This window comes from Microcebus murinus, chromosome 3, assembly GCF_040939455.1.
Source record: "Microcebus murinus isolate Inina chromosome 3, M.murinus_Inina_mat1.0, whole genome shotgun sequence".
NCBI lineage: Eukaryota > Metazoa > Chordata > Mammalia > Primates > Cheirogaleidae > Microcebus > Microcebus murinus.
Window position 1 is genome coordinate 13,548,421 of NC_134106.1, and position 14,658 is coordinate 13,563,078.

Here is a 14,658-nt window from a genome sequence, read left to right on the forward strand (position 1 = left end):
CTATTGCTCCTAGGCTACAAACCTGGCCAGCATGTTACTGTACTACATACTGTAAGCAATTATAACACAATAGTAAGTATGTGTGTACCTGAACATGGAAAAGGTACAGTAAAAATATAGTGCTATCTTATGAGAACACCATCATATATGTGGTCCATCATCAACTGAAACGTTGTTATGGGGCACGTAACTGTATATACATACACATAGCCATTAACATTTTTCCATTATATTTTCAGTTCCTAAGAGTTTTCTTTGGCTTAATTTTTGTATTAAACTCTTTATTCCAAATGTTAATGATTTTTTAAAAGACAGAGTATGGTTCTCACTTTTTTCATCAAATTGCTATCAAGGGGAGATGATGTCACTTACAAAATTATATTTCCTTTCTCTCTTATTCTGAAAATTTTCCTTGATCATATATTGAGTCTGTATTGCTGGATCTATTTCTAGACTCTCCATTCTGTTATGCTGATCTATATGTCTATTTTTGTGCCAGTAAATCCTGCATTTATTTGAGGAGAGCTCAGATTTCCTCTCTTGAGTCTTTGTTTCTTCAGGCTAAACATTCCTTGTTCTTTCAATGGCTGCTCTTGTATTTAGCATCCAAGTCTCTTCCTGCCCCCCAGGAGGCCAGAGGCATGCAATTGTGAGACAAATGACCAAGCATCAGAGGACCTTCAAGTTGCCTCACTTGGGGAAAGAAATGCATACCAAAGGGTAGCACCCAGGCAAGGAAAGGAGTGTGATGAGATCTTACATTGAAATAACAGTTCTGGTCCAAAAAAGTGCTTTCTTGTTTTTCATCTCCTTTAATCAGGCAGAATAGTTTACAATGGCTAAGAGCCTGCCTGGGTTCAAATCTCAACTTCACCATTTATTAGCTGTGTGACCTTGGGCAAGTTTATTAAACTCTTTAAGCCTTATTTACCTCAACTGTAAAATGAAGACATAATAATACCCACTTCATAAAATTGTTGTAAAGAAGAAGTGAGGTAATGCATGAACACACAGTAAGTACTTAATAATGTAAGCTGTTGTTATTACTGCTGAAACATCAGTCATATAGACTTACTATTTTAACATTTTGAGGTAGTTACTAATATACGCAACTTAATGTCGAGTGAACATTAAGAAAAGTTCAGTAACTTTCCCACCCAGCCAATGGAAGTGCTACAGTAGATATCTCACCTCATCAGTATAACGCCAACACCCAGCTCTTTCCTGTAGACTACCCTACTCCACAGCCTGATATAGGTACTGATAGCTGAGTCTTTGGATTCTGTAATGGTTACACAGGGCGAGCTGTAAATTCTTAGAAAAAGATAAAAATACAAGGTTCAAATATATGATTGTCTTGAGGTTTCCTTTTGGTTTAAACATGGAAGGGCATTAGATTAATGGGAAGACGCAGCAATATGGTTTTATCTTTGTCTACAAATTAGCTGATATGGAAACATGTCCCTTCAAACAAGTATTGCTGGACACACTACTCCAAGTGACAGGGACACAGGCCCAGAAGCATTTGTCATCTCCATAGGGTGCCAGAGGAAGCAGCTCTTCCTCTCTCTCCTTCAGCACATGCTACCTGTGCTCTCAGAAGGCCCACGGCTGGGAGAGAGGCAGGTGGAGGAGTCCACACGACTGCCAAGTCAAACACACCGGAAGGTCTAATTTTAGCCCTCCTAGCCTTGGCATTGTCCCTGTCAGCCAAGATATTTTTCATGCACCACAATAAAGTGCTTTGTCCCAGCCTTGCTGGATACTGCACGAAAGCCAGCAAGGACAGGGTGAGACTAATTCAGAGCTGGAAACACATCAAAGACAGAAACCTCACTGTAGAGGGTCAGCCCTCCTCTGGCAACCTCTGGTAAATATGTCTTTTCCATCAGCTCCCCAAACTCTAAGGAGGGGCACTTGGTTGCGCTTTTCCTTCTACAAGCCTCCTCTCCCTCCAGCTTCTTTCTGTGAACCTTCTGTCAGCTGCCCATCAACATGTGTCTTTTCTCCTGTGTGCCGGGGATTTGAAATCTACTCCCTGTCTTTGTCTCTGTCTAACAAAGCCCACTTCTTTCTATGTATTTTGGCTCTTGTTTTCTTTCCTGGTATGACTGGAAAGTGCACTAGAACTAGAAACAACTTCACAATACAAACTGCCTCCATGGTTTGTTTCTTACAATGACCTGGTGAATTAGGTGAGGCAGAAACTTTCACAGTATTTTCATTGATAAGAAAACTGAAGTTCAGAGAAGATAACAAACTTTTGCAAATGTCACATGGAAAAACACTGGCAGAGTTGGGACTGAAACCTAGCTCTGGTGCTTTAGGGAAAGGTGTGGGCCCATGAGCCTATCAACACACAGAAAACCCACACAGGGCTTTAGCAGAGCCCTGGAAAACTTTTCCTGAGGATATCAGCTGGTTCTGTGGCCAACAGTTCCAGGTTGAGGTCCCAGAATGGTGGGCTTTTCCTCCAGGTAAATCATCATTTTCTTATTTCCTGGAAAGGCAACAAGTAAGGCTGACTCAGAGGTGTAACTGTTTCCAAAGCTTTCTTGAATCTTTTCTTTGTCCTTCGGGTAGGTCCCTTTCTAGACCCAAGACCCAGCCTTAGGCACCCAGAAGTGGTTATCTTCAGATTATCATTTTTGTCTACCTTTGAATTTTCTATTTTCTGAATTTGAATTTCCATCATTATAATGAGCATTGGATAGCACTTTAGCATTTGCAAAGCTCTTTCCTACCTTACATCTTATTTAAACTTGTGATAGCACCCACATTGGCATTGTTACCATCCATCTCACAGATGACAAAACTGCACCTCAGAGAGGTTTGCTGATGTGATGGATCTTGAGAATTGGGGACCCTGACCTGATCCTGGCTCCCAATGCTGTGTCTCCCCATCACTGCTTCTGCAGGGCGCTGAGTTGTCAGCCCATGGTTCTCCTGAGCTTCTCCTCCATATCCATCACTTCGCCCAGAACTGAGCAGGGTAGGCCGCAGAGCTAAAGATCTGCGACCCACAAATGAATCCAGAAATATGGCTGTGGATTAATTGTTTGAAAAGGGAGTGGCTCCAATTGAAAGCACCACAGGAGTTCCCTTTCCAGGATTCTTTCATTCCAGGGCTTGTGTGGGTTTTTTGTACTTTATAGGTTCATGGGACCACACCCTTCCCTAAAGCGCCAGAGCTAGGTTTTAGTCCCAACTCTGACAGTGTTTTTCCATGTGACCTTTGCAAAAGTCAATGTCTTCTTGAACTTCAGTTTTCTCATCTGTACAAGCTCTATGAAAGTTCCTGCCTCACCCAGTTCTCCAGGTCATTGTAAGGAACAAACCACAGAGGCAGTTTGCAAATTGTGCAATTGTTTCTAGTTCTTAATCTAGTGCACTTTTAGGTCATGTCAGGAAAGTAAACAAGAGCCAGATGTACAGAAAGAAGTTAGGACTTGATGGCTTTGTGAATGAAAGAAATTTTGTTTATTTTTTTGTTGACAAGGAAATTATTTATGTACGTTTTTTTCTGATTATAAATGTTATATATGCTCATTACAAAGAGTTCAGAAAGATATTAATGATAAAGTAAAATATTACCATCATACCTCAAGCAGTTATAACCATTGTTAAAATTTTGATGTAATTTATGAATTGGCCAAACTTCCTGTGCACCCAAGCTTGAGCAAGTGTGTGTATAAAGCAAAAGCAAGGTGATACTACACACACTGTTTTGTGATCTGCTTTTTTCACTTAACAGTTTATTGCAATATCTTCTCTCCTTTTTCCTTTCCTTTTGGGCCTTTTTTGGGCCTCACCACATAAGTTAATCATATTCCTCAGTTCATGGCATTCTATCATCATGGTCTGCATAAGGCCCTTCTTATGTTTTCTTATTATTTTTTATCTTCTACATTCACTTTCATTCTCCTCCTCCATTCTATTTTGTTAAATATATGTCCTCAGGTGAGGGTTTATCCTTGAAAATATATGGAGTTTGTATATTCATGTGTCTTTATTTAAATAAATGACATTGAGTCAATACCAATCCACATCAATCAGTGTAGAGCTATATTACCACTTTTAGTAGCTTCATAATTTCCATTATGTAGCTCTACCAAAATTTATGTGACCAGATTCCTGTGATACACATTTACATTGTTTTTAAAAGGTTTTTTTTGTTGTTGTTTTGAATACTGCTGGGGTAAACACCCTTGTATATATGTCTCTGAAGACTTGTGTGATTATTTCCTTGAGATGATTTTGAGGGACCTCTTTGTAAAATATTCTTCACCTAATCTTTCTAAAGAAGCTTTGTTGCTGATTATTTAGCCAGAAGTATTCTCTCTCTCTCTCTGTCTCTCTCTCTCTCTCTCTCTCTCTCTCTCTCTCTCTCTCCCCTTTGCTTGTCTTTTCCTAATAGCACTTAGTGCAGTCATCTTTGATCTCTGTTTCACAGGTTCTCTCTTATCACTCAACTGATAAGCTCTAGCTGTTGATGGCAGGGGTCACATAGAAATTAATTGATTTGACAACATTTGCTAGGTACCTATTCAGTGGTGAGCTCTGAACTAGGTGCAGAGGTGAACCAGACAATCATATGCCCTGGAGGAATGCCCTCTCTGTTGAGATGAAAGATGTATAGTGTAGATATCGCTGTGGCAGGTGACACGGGGATAGCAGTTGCAGAAAGTACAAAAGAGAAAGCCAGACAATGAAGTCATTAAAGATGAGGTGTCTCATCTATGTCTTAAAATATGAGATGGAGTACACTAGAAGATCAAAGTATAGTTAATGGGAACTGCCCTCTGAGCAAAATGAAACACAGTCAGAGAGGTTGGACATAATATAGGAGGTTGGAGCATGGGGTGAGAACATGGTGGGAGGGAACACTGAAGATGTGCTGAGATAGGGAAGAAGAGGAGGAAGGTGGGAGGCTGGGGGGTGGGATAGGCCCAGGTGAACAGGTCTGAAAAGCTACGCTGAGGGTTGGAGTTCAGAGTGAAGATGATAAAAGTCTTAAATCCTGCTGAAGGGTTTTAACAGGGCAGTGATGTGATTGGGTTTTGTGTTTCAGAAGGTCATTCTAGTTACTATAGTGTGGAAGATGGATTCCAGGAGGGCAAGACTGCAGACTGGGAAGCAAGTTAGGAGGCTATTGTAGTAATCAATAGAGAGATGACAATGGACTGAACCAAGATGGTGGCAATAGAAGTAGATGAAGTCAGAAAGTAGAATCTAACAACTGCTTACCTTGATGACTGATTGGGTTACAGAAACATGAAGGAGAAGAAGCAGCCCAGGTTACACTCAGGTTCTGAATGGGATCCTGGGCAGATGGTCAGGCCATTGACCCAGAGAGCAACAAAGATAAAGGGATGTTTTAGGTAGAAAAGAAAGGCCAGCTCACATTTGGATAATATGTTGAGTTTGATGTGGTTGTAGAATACAAAGGTGGAAATGTCTAGCAGGCGGATGAATATATTATCTAGTATTCAAGAAAGACCTGTCCTAGAAATTATAATACTGAGTAAAATTTTCTGAATAAATGAAACAATTGCTTAAGTTTCAGCTTCATGTCTTCTTCAAGTAGACCATTTTTCTTCTATAAAGCCACCTTTATATGAGAATTTCAAAGTTGTCTATATTGAAGACCCACCCACATGAGTATCTTTTTAGAATTACTGCAGAGATAATTTAGAAACATAACGAGAGAACATGGCTCTCAGAGGGGAAAGAGTGCTGGCCTAAGAGTCAGAAGAGGAGTGAGTTGTGACTCGGCCACGATTGTTAGACACCTGGACATCCAAGTCTGCTGAGAGCAGACAGGGGCTGCACCCCAATGCTCAAGGCCTAGCCCTGTGACCGTGGATGTGCAGGTGGCATGGGGCACTCCTGGTCTGCGCTTCTCTCTCAGCAGCTCCCTGCTGCTCTGAGAGGAGGGCCATCGTCCCTCCCCACTGGGACTTGGCGGCACAACCAGAACACAATCTGTTGGACAGAAGGCTGTGATTATTAATGAAAGCATTTCCTCTGTTACCTCACAGAACTAAGTGAGCTTTTGACACTGCCAAAGACGGCCCATTTCCTTTCATAGAAATCAATTCTCAGAAATACATAGAATGGTCGGAGACAGGACGCACAGGGAAGTAAAAATAAGAAGCAGAAAAGTGGGTGGCTGCTTGAAACACTCCCAGATGAAAGGTTACCAGCTATTAATCAGCTTGCACTTCTGTTCAGTGGGTGAGTGAGGAATTGGATTGAAACTTCACTCAACAATTGATGTTTCATCAGGGCTCTGGGGTCCTCAGATGACTTTCCTCTGTCGGGCGGGATATGACGCACTGTTAGGTAAAAGAAAGAGAGCCAGCAGTGCAGTTCCCATGTTTCCCAGTTTGCATTCTTCTGTTTGCATTGACCAGGCCTGGTGCCAGGTATCAGGGTTAGAATGACTCCAGGTGTCTAGGCCTGAATCTTGCAATGTCCACTCTCCATCTTCTGGAGCCCAGTTCACTGGGCCCCGTGACAGGGATGATAACAGCTACAGTTGAACATCTGCTTCATGGAAGGCACTATCAGAAAAAATTCAACATGTTACCTCATGTATCCTCATAACAACCGTGTGAGCAAATAGCATCATTTCCATTTGACGAATGAGGAAACTGAGACTCCAAGGGGCTAAATAACTTATCAAAACTCATATGCTTTGTGTTTAGCAGGAGCATCAGTTGATTCCAAGTCTGGCTCTAGCACACACTTTTCCCCCCAACTACACTAAGTCCAAGTGCAAATAAAAAAGATATCAAGCCCTGATAGAAAGAGAAGGAAAGCCACAAGGTGGGATGTGAGGGAAACTGAGTCTGAATAGAACCTTTTCTAAAGTCATAGACTAGCACCTGGGTGCAAGTACCTATATGATACTTCCTAGGTGCTCAGGAAATGTTCTTTGTGCCTTGGAAAGGAGGAAGAAGATGGAAGTTGAGTCAGACCCCCAAGGGCTGATCAGGCCATTTGGATCCCTTGCAAATCAGAGACCCTGGATACCCAGTCCCTGAGTTACCAAGTGGGTTTTAGCTTAGATCCACCTAATGAGATCCAAGAACTAATAGCCATGGCAGCTCCCAGCTGAGAGTTGGGGATGTTCCAATTGACAAGGCTCTCAGCCCCTGCCCCAGAGAGAGACAGCTCAGGTGGGAACTTTGCTGGAAGCAGCTGTGGCAGGCCTCAAGCGGGAGGCCACTGTTCACACCGTGTTCACATGGACCGGCTCTTCCCAGTTCTGCAGGGCCTAGACCTGCAGCCCATCTCAGTGCCCAAGGATCAGAAGCCTGAGCACCGCAGCAGTTGTCAGTCTTGTTGCTGAGACTCTGTAGCCAGGACACTGCCAGGCTCTGTGTCTAACTCGCTATGTTCCCTAGCAAAGGCCCCCTAGCCTCTCTGGGCCCCCTCTAAAAACAAAGGGATTGGATCCGATGACTGACCCCTGGGGCCCACTTCTGTTTGCACCTTCGTGTATGAATTATATTTTCCTGGACAGAACTCTTGCCACTTGCCCTAACGGTGCCACTGCTGCTCCCATCAAAATATTTTTCCTCATTTATCATAGATCAAAAAATACTTTTGCCTTATCTTGAGTCCCCAAGGATACAGTCCATGTCCCCTACCTGCTTGTGGGGAAGAACCTCAGCTACGATCCCACGAGGTTCATGTTTTGAGGTAATGTCAGCAGAGAATGCTATGTGAAAGGATTTCTCTTCTTTCCAGAAGCTTCTCTGGTCCCCAGATAGCATGAAATGCCAACTTGTGATCAACATCCTCCCTGCCCCCTGGGAAATGCTACTGGGGACTTGCGGGTACTTGGTTTCAAGAGGATGCAGAAGACAGGGCAATAGAAAGCCAGAGTGTCAGATATTTGCCTTTATTAGAAACACACACACACACACACAATGTGCTGGGTAACTTTGAGGCGTGGTTTACAGGGTTGTTTTTAACAGTCTCTGGAAACTAGCAACCTCATGTCATTTGTTTATAGGATCTGAGAGGGGTGGTTATGGGGTTGTTTCAACATCCTTGCATAGAGATAAACACTGCTAGTGGCTTACAGGCTGTGTTTGGCACGGGGACAGCACGCCGTGGGGTTGGGTACACCCAGCCAGGTCAGGGGACGGGCTTCTCAGCCCAGCTCTTCCATCAGCCGCCTCTGTGATCTTGGAAACTTCATCACCGTCCTGAGCCTGAAACTCTCCAACCTAAAACCAAAGGGCACAAAACAGAGAAGCACAGAGGCAAATCTTTTCAAGCTCTGGTCTTCCCTAGTTGTGTGATTTTTGATTTCTTAATGCTAGTCCCTAGTACAAGGATCCTGAAACCATATCAGGGATGCAAGGTGCAGGGAGTGAGGAATCAGAGAGAACTTGGATCATGTCTGTGCTGTTTTGGGCTGTGCTCCTTAGACATTCTGCTTTGATTTTTATTCTTGCTTTACAGCAGTGTTTCCCAAGTTGATTCATGACCATATTCACCAAGTTGCTTGTTAAATGTGTAGATTTCCCTCTAAGGGAGGGTCCCATGATGCTATATTTTTAACAAAGAAGCAATGATGATTATTGCATTCTGGCAAGTTTGGGAAAAACCGATTAAGAGTTTTCGTCTGGGGACCAGTCACAGGTGAAGGTACCTGATCTGGTGGGAATGAGTCTCTGTCCCCTGTGCTCCACAGCTCTCTGCTATGAGCATTCATCTCATCATGCCTCATATTCCAAGAGCTGTGAAGGTCTCCTGCATCCAGGTCTGAGCCATTCAAGATTGGGACTATGTCTTCTCTTGATGTCCCATCATGCCTAGCACAGGGCCTTTCCCATAGAAAATTCTTAAAAATGCCTGTACAGCTGAGTTTCTCAGAGAGTTTTCTGCCTGATTCCATCAAGTTAATTGTACCATGGATCATTATTGACCAAAATATGCAATATGAAGTACAAGAAAAAGAGGAAAGTAGTGACAGTTGGCAGAGAAGCATCACGAAGAAGACAGGATTGGAAGGGAGCCTTGTGAAAGGAGTAAGATTTAGACACGTGATCAGAAAACACAAGGGCATTCCAGGCAGGAGTCTAAGCACAAGCAAGGTCAGTTTCTTGCAATTATTTCAGTGTACAAGTGAGGAGCCTAGGGCCTGGAGAAAAGACCTGATTTATTCAAGACCGACCTGGGTAATCTGAAACTAACCCATTCAAGCCTTCTTCCACATTGGCATTGCATTCCAAAAGTCTCCAACCTGAGCCTCTAAAGCACTTTCTTCTTCTGCTCTGGGTCCTAGTTCCAAGGCTTTTTCCCCATTGCTGTGATTATCCTATTATGCTTCTGCACATGTGGCTGGACTGCTCCATCTCAACCACCCAATCTTTAGAGGAATCTCACTAACACTCAGCAAGATGATTGCTAGATTACCCAGGAGGAGACATGTATGCAGTTCTGTGTGCCTTATCATACTCAACAGGCTCTGGTATGTCCTGGGAAGCTGGAATTAGATAGACGGGGTAAGGAACAAGCTCAGGGCAACACACACATACAAATGTATTTTGTTCGAATCCTCTTTAATACTCAAAGTGTTTGTGGAGCAGAGATGCACATTGGTGCTTCTTGGCTCACTGGTGGGCCCTTTCCCTCCTCCAGGAAGTTCTCCTGGTCCTCTCCGCTCCTAAGAGCACTTACTGGCTCTGCTTCTTCTGCTCTGGAAACTGCTATCAAGACAGAGTATATGAGAGGTGAGCAAAACTCAAGGCAGGAAGACCAGTTCAGAAGTGGGTGCAGCATCCAGGTGAGAGAAGATGAAGTCTGTATTAGGAAAACAATGGGGTGCCAGAGAACTAGTTTGATTCTTTACTAAGCCTTCACTAGCTGGCTGAAGTAGGATAAATTACTTAACCTCTCTGACCTTCAAAGTTCTCATCAGTAAAAAGGGAATAATAATTATCTCTTTTTTACAGCATTGTTAGATGGGTAAATACTGTTGCACAAAAAGCTTTTTATAAATTAGCGTACAAAAATGCCATCTTTTGGGGGCATCATTTGTAATTAAGTGGTGCTGGGCTTTCCTCTTCAAGGGTTCTGTCCTTGTGGAGTTTCCTTGCCGCCACCAGTCATGTTTTGTACCTGGCACTGAACTTCTTTCTATTGCAACTCAAGCAGTGAGAAATTCCTTTGGTTTGGGGTTGGGCTATTTTTGTATTATAGCCTGGAACCACAGCTTAAAATTAACGCACTTCGGTTTCTGTCTCCTCCCTTCTTAGGTAACAAACACTCAAGTGCTGACAAGTTCTCAGGTAAAGAATCCAAAGGGCCAGTATGTGCTGAAACAAGGCAATTTGAAGTCTGACTCATATTTTCATATTTACAAAACTTACATGGCAAATCAGTGAACGGTGGAGTTGGAAGGGCCTTAGAGATCATCCAGTCCAACTCATTTTTTAAATGGGGAAACTGAGTAACTGGAAAGGAAAGGGTCTTGGCCAAGATCACAGAGTAAGTTAGAGACAGAGCTGGCATTCATCCCCCTCACATTATGTCGTGGAATCTCTTTTTTGGGAATTTTATAAGATTTACTGATATTTTTACCTTTTCTGTATCCATAATGAATGATATTACTTGGCCCAAATCACTGCAGCCCACAGCAAAAGGAGTACGGGGGGGTGGGGGGGGTGGGGGGGGGAAGCATTAATCCAACCACACTTCCATTCATTTTTCAAACATTACCAAGCACCAGCTTTATGCCAATTACTAGAATAGATACCGAGATAAAAGACATAGGCCTTGCTTGCAAGGTGTTCAAAATTTAGCGATGAAGACAGAGAAGTAAACAATCTCCAGGAAGGCTGGCTATTTTCTATGCAATTAAATGAAACATTCCTCCCATATGCAGACTGCATTTTGTATTTATATTTATGATTACGTTGACTCTCCTCATATATGAATTATAAGACTGATTTTCCCAGGAAGAAACATACCAAATAACTCAGACCCCTCATTTATTGCATTCCTCAAAATATATTTGTTTGAGCACCTAGAGGAGTTAGTCAAAGATGTAAAGATAAACAAATGACTGTCTTCTCTCTCAAGAAACTAACAATCCAATAGAGAAATAAATAAGGATCATGCAAGCTTTTCCAAGGAAAGGGAAATACCTAGGAGAAAGAGTGCCTAAATCTACCATGGGAAGTCCATGAAGGTTTCAGGAGGAGGCGGTGTGGCAAGACGTCTGCCAAGCAGATCAAGGGGGATGTCATTCTAGGAAAGAGAACAGCATACGCAGAGTCATGCAAGTGTGGAAGCACACAAGTCCTGGAACCTGTAATGGTTAATTACTGCTGGCATATGGGAAAAGACAGCTTGGCGGAAAATGAAGATACGAGCGGGCAGGGCCTATGCCATGCAGCCACGGGGCTGCATCCTGGAGACTAAGGAGAAGTATTGAGGGTTTTAGGGAGCAGATCAGGGCAGGAGGTTTATGTTTCAGAAATTCACTCAGGCAGCCATGGGGAGGGTGGTTGGAGTCAGGATGCCTGGTGAGGAGGCCAATGCTTAATCCAGGCAAGACCTGAGGAAGGCAGGTGGCAATGCCACTCTGAGCCAGGCCAGGACTTGACTTTCTGCGTGATCCACCCATTGCCAGGCACACCTGAGTGATGGTGCTGACTGCGACCTGCAACCAAAAAGCATGCAGCTTTGCACGCTTTGCATGTGAGTCTCCAAAGCTGTGATTCATAGTCCTGACAATGTGCCCAGTGTGTATAAGAGACCACCATCTCCCCAGTCAGCTGGAACGGGTGTAAGACCTCACAAAGGATCCATGGAGAATCTAAGCTTTCTTGCTCAACAAAGAAGCTGATACATTGTTGAACTTCCGAAGGCACTTGGGGGAAGTGGTGTTTAATAACCTTTAATCCATTTTCCCATCATTCTTACAAAGTCACTTCTGAGTTTGTGGTTCTGGTAAATCTAAGTCCTTTCCAAATAAGGCAGCCAGCCTGGCAAAGTGACTCCTCTTTCATCCCTTCTAGGCCCTGACTCAGCTCTCTCAAACCTTCCTGCTTCCAGTCCTCCTGTTCCTTCTTCCAGAATGCCTTTCATCCACTATCTATGATTGCACCTTAGAGTCTGGTAGATACAGTTTCCAATTCCAGCTCTGTGATGCATTAGTTGTGTGATCTTGTACAAGTTACCAAACACTTCTGAGCCTTAGGGAGCTGCCTCAATCTGTACTGTTCCGTTGTGAAGTCTGTGACATGCTCTCTATAGTGACTTCTCCATAGCCAAAACTCCATATTCAGTAGCCATGATTGTTAGGTGAGAATCTAGTTTAATAATGAAAGTTGGCAATTCTCTACTGAAAAGAACAAAGTGAAATACTGAAAAGTTTGGCAAATACACCTTTTGATTATCAGGATAACCATGAATTATAGTTTTCTTACCCATGTTAATTAAACCTGACACCTGAGTACCCACTTGAGTTCCACAACCAGCTGTGGAATCCCACAGTAACTTATAATTAAGACAGTTGCAAATAAGAGTCTTGAAACTTGAAGTTTAGAGCAAAAATAAGTAGAGAAGCTCCATGATAGAGGGCACAGTTGCTGATCCCCGGGTCTTTTTCTCAGACTGAAGAGCTTGGGAGATAAATGTCCATCTTCATGGTGTTATATCATCTGACCACGTGGTAAGCTGCTGGGGTGGTGCAGAGTGGAAGCTTTCCCTGGGAGTAGCAAGAGTGGCGTGGTTTGATTACAGTGAAAGGATTGTTCATTGTTAGGGCAGGTTATTGACAATGGGTGTGGAAAACATTTAAGGAGAGTTAAAAAATAATAACAATAAAGTATGTGATGAGGTTACCTCTTCTGGGCTATTGCAAGTGCAGACGTGCCTAAAACCTGGGAGAGAGTTCGTCTCAAGCACTTTGAAGGACTGGGTGCACTCGGGTAACTTCTTCAAAACCTAACTCAGTCTCCTCTAACTGGATCCCAGAAAATCTTCTGGCACTTTCTTGATTCTGGTGTTCTCTCAGATTTTCAAGTTTAACTTGACTTTTTAAATCAATCTGGGGTTAAAGTGTTATATTTTAATTTTTTATTATTATAAAACAACAACATGAAAGGGAATTTTTTAAAATTATCCTTAATTTCCCTATAATTAAATTAACTATATTAATTTTAGAGTATTCTTTTTGGTCTTTGTTTATCTACTTAATTCTTAATTAGCCATCAGAGTAAATCTATTTTTACTTACTATCAATAATAATGGAGTCTAGAATTATATCAACTAAAACTCACCAAGCAATCCCTAGAAAAAGCCACCAAGAATTTGTTAACTCTGAAGACAATGTTGTAGGAAGCATCTAAATATGAGAGAAAAAATAGAATATTAATATGGCTAATAAAAAAAGATGTTTTCATTTGAAAAAGCTGCAACTTTGAAATCACAATAACTGAGACTCCCTAATATTGCTGATCAGATTTTCCAGGCCACTTTTTGATCACTTAGTTATAAAGTCTTCTTATTGTTCTTGTCAATAAGCCCATTTATTATCAACCTAAATGTAGAATTAGACACCTGGGCAGCAAAGGCTAATGAATTGTAATGCGTAGAAGAAAAATAGCTTCCATATGCTTTCTATGAATAGCATAAAAAGAGATGGTTTCCTTCCATCTGGGAGTCAACACCTTGTGGAAGATGACACAAGAGGAGGAGGGTGAGCTCTGCAGCCCTTGAAACTGTCAGAACAGTCTCTTTTGCTCGTATTTTCTCTAGAATACCAAGTAGAAGGAGGCAGACTTGGGAAGACATGGATCAGACATATTGGAGGGAGTTCCAACCAAGGGACTACTCAGAACTCTAGCTTGGCTCCTAATTACGTTTGAAACAATCACAGTCACAGTGCTAATTACATTAATTTGCTTTTCTTCAGGCAGAATGGGGAAACAGAATAGCAAACTGGCCCCCGAAGTGATGGAGGACCTGGTGAAGAGCACGGAGTTTAATGAGCATGAACTCAAGCAGTGGTACAAAGGATTTCTCAAGGACTGTCCGAGCGGGAGGTTAAATCTCGAGGAATTTCAGCAGCTCTACGTGAAGGTAAGTTGTTTTTCATTCTCTCTCTTTTTTTTGTTCCCTTAGAACAAAACTATTGTCGTCATGAAATATAACTTCACACGAAGTCATAATTCTAGGCAGCCCATTTTTTCAACTCCGGTGACTCTCTGCCCATAAAGAAAAATGAACATTTTTAAAAAACGCAAATGTATGTACATTGTTCCAGAGATAAGCAATTTCTGAACAAGAAGAATAATGAATAATTGTTAAATCAAAACACTGAATAGAGTTCAGAGAATGACAGCATCTGATGAAAGAATCATAAAAATCTCAGATAATAGTGTTTGCTGATGATTATTGACTCTGCTAATTACAACATTGTTTGGCTTGCTGAAAGTATATGTACCTCTGTCAGTTAAAGAGAAAGTACATAGGAGGGCTTCTCCACCAAGATCCTTCTTTATCCAGATAAGATAAGGGCCCAGATTTTCACAACAGTGCATTTAGAAAAGGAGTGGAGGGTGTAGCATACATCTAGGCAACAATATCTACAGTATGGACATATAACTCAACATTTTATGCTGT

At 42.2% G+C, this 14,658-nt stretch overlaps 1 protein-coding gene across 1 annotated transcript in view; it reads left to right on the forward strand.

The window, feature by feature from the left end:
* Positions 1-14,658, forward strand: part of VSNL1 (visinin like 1) — a 104,776-nt gene that overhangs the window by 33,295 nt on the left and 56,823 nt on the right. The window contains exon 2 of the mRNA XM_020288656.2: positions 13,949-14,115. Within this exon, the coding sequence (XP_020144245.1) occupies positions 13,954-14,115 (162 nt within the window). The 5' untranslated portion in view covers positions 13,949-13,953. The remainder of the gene's footprint in view (positions 1-13,948; positions 14,116-14,658) is intronic.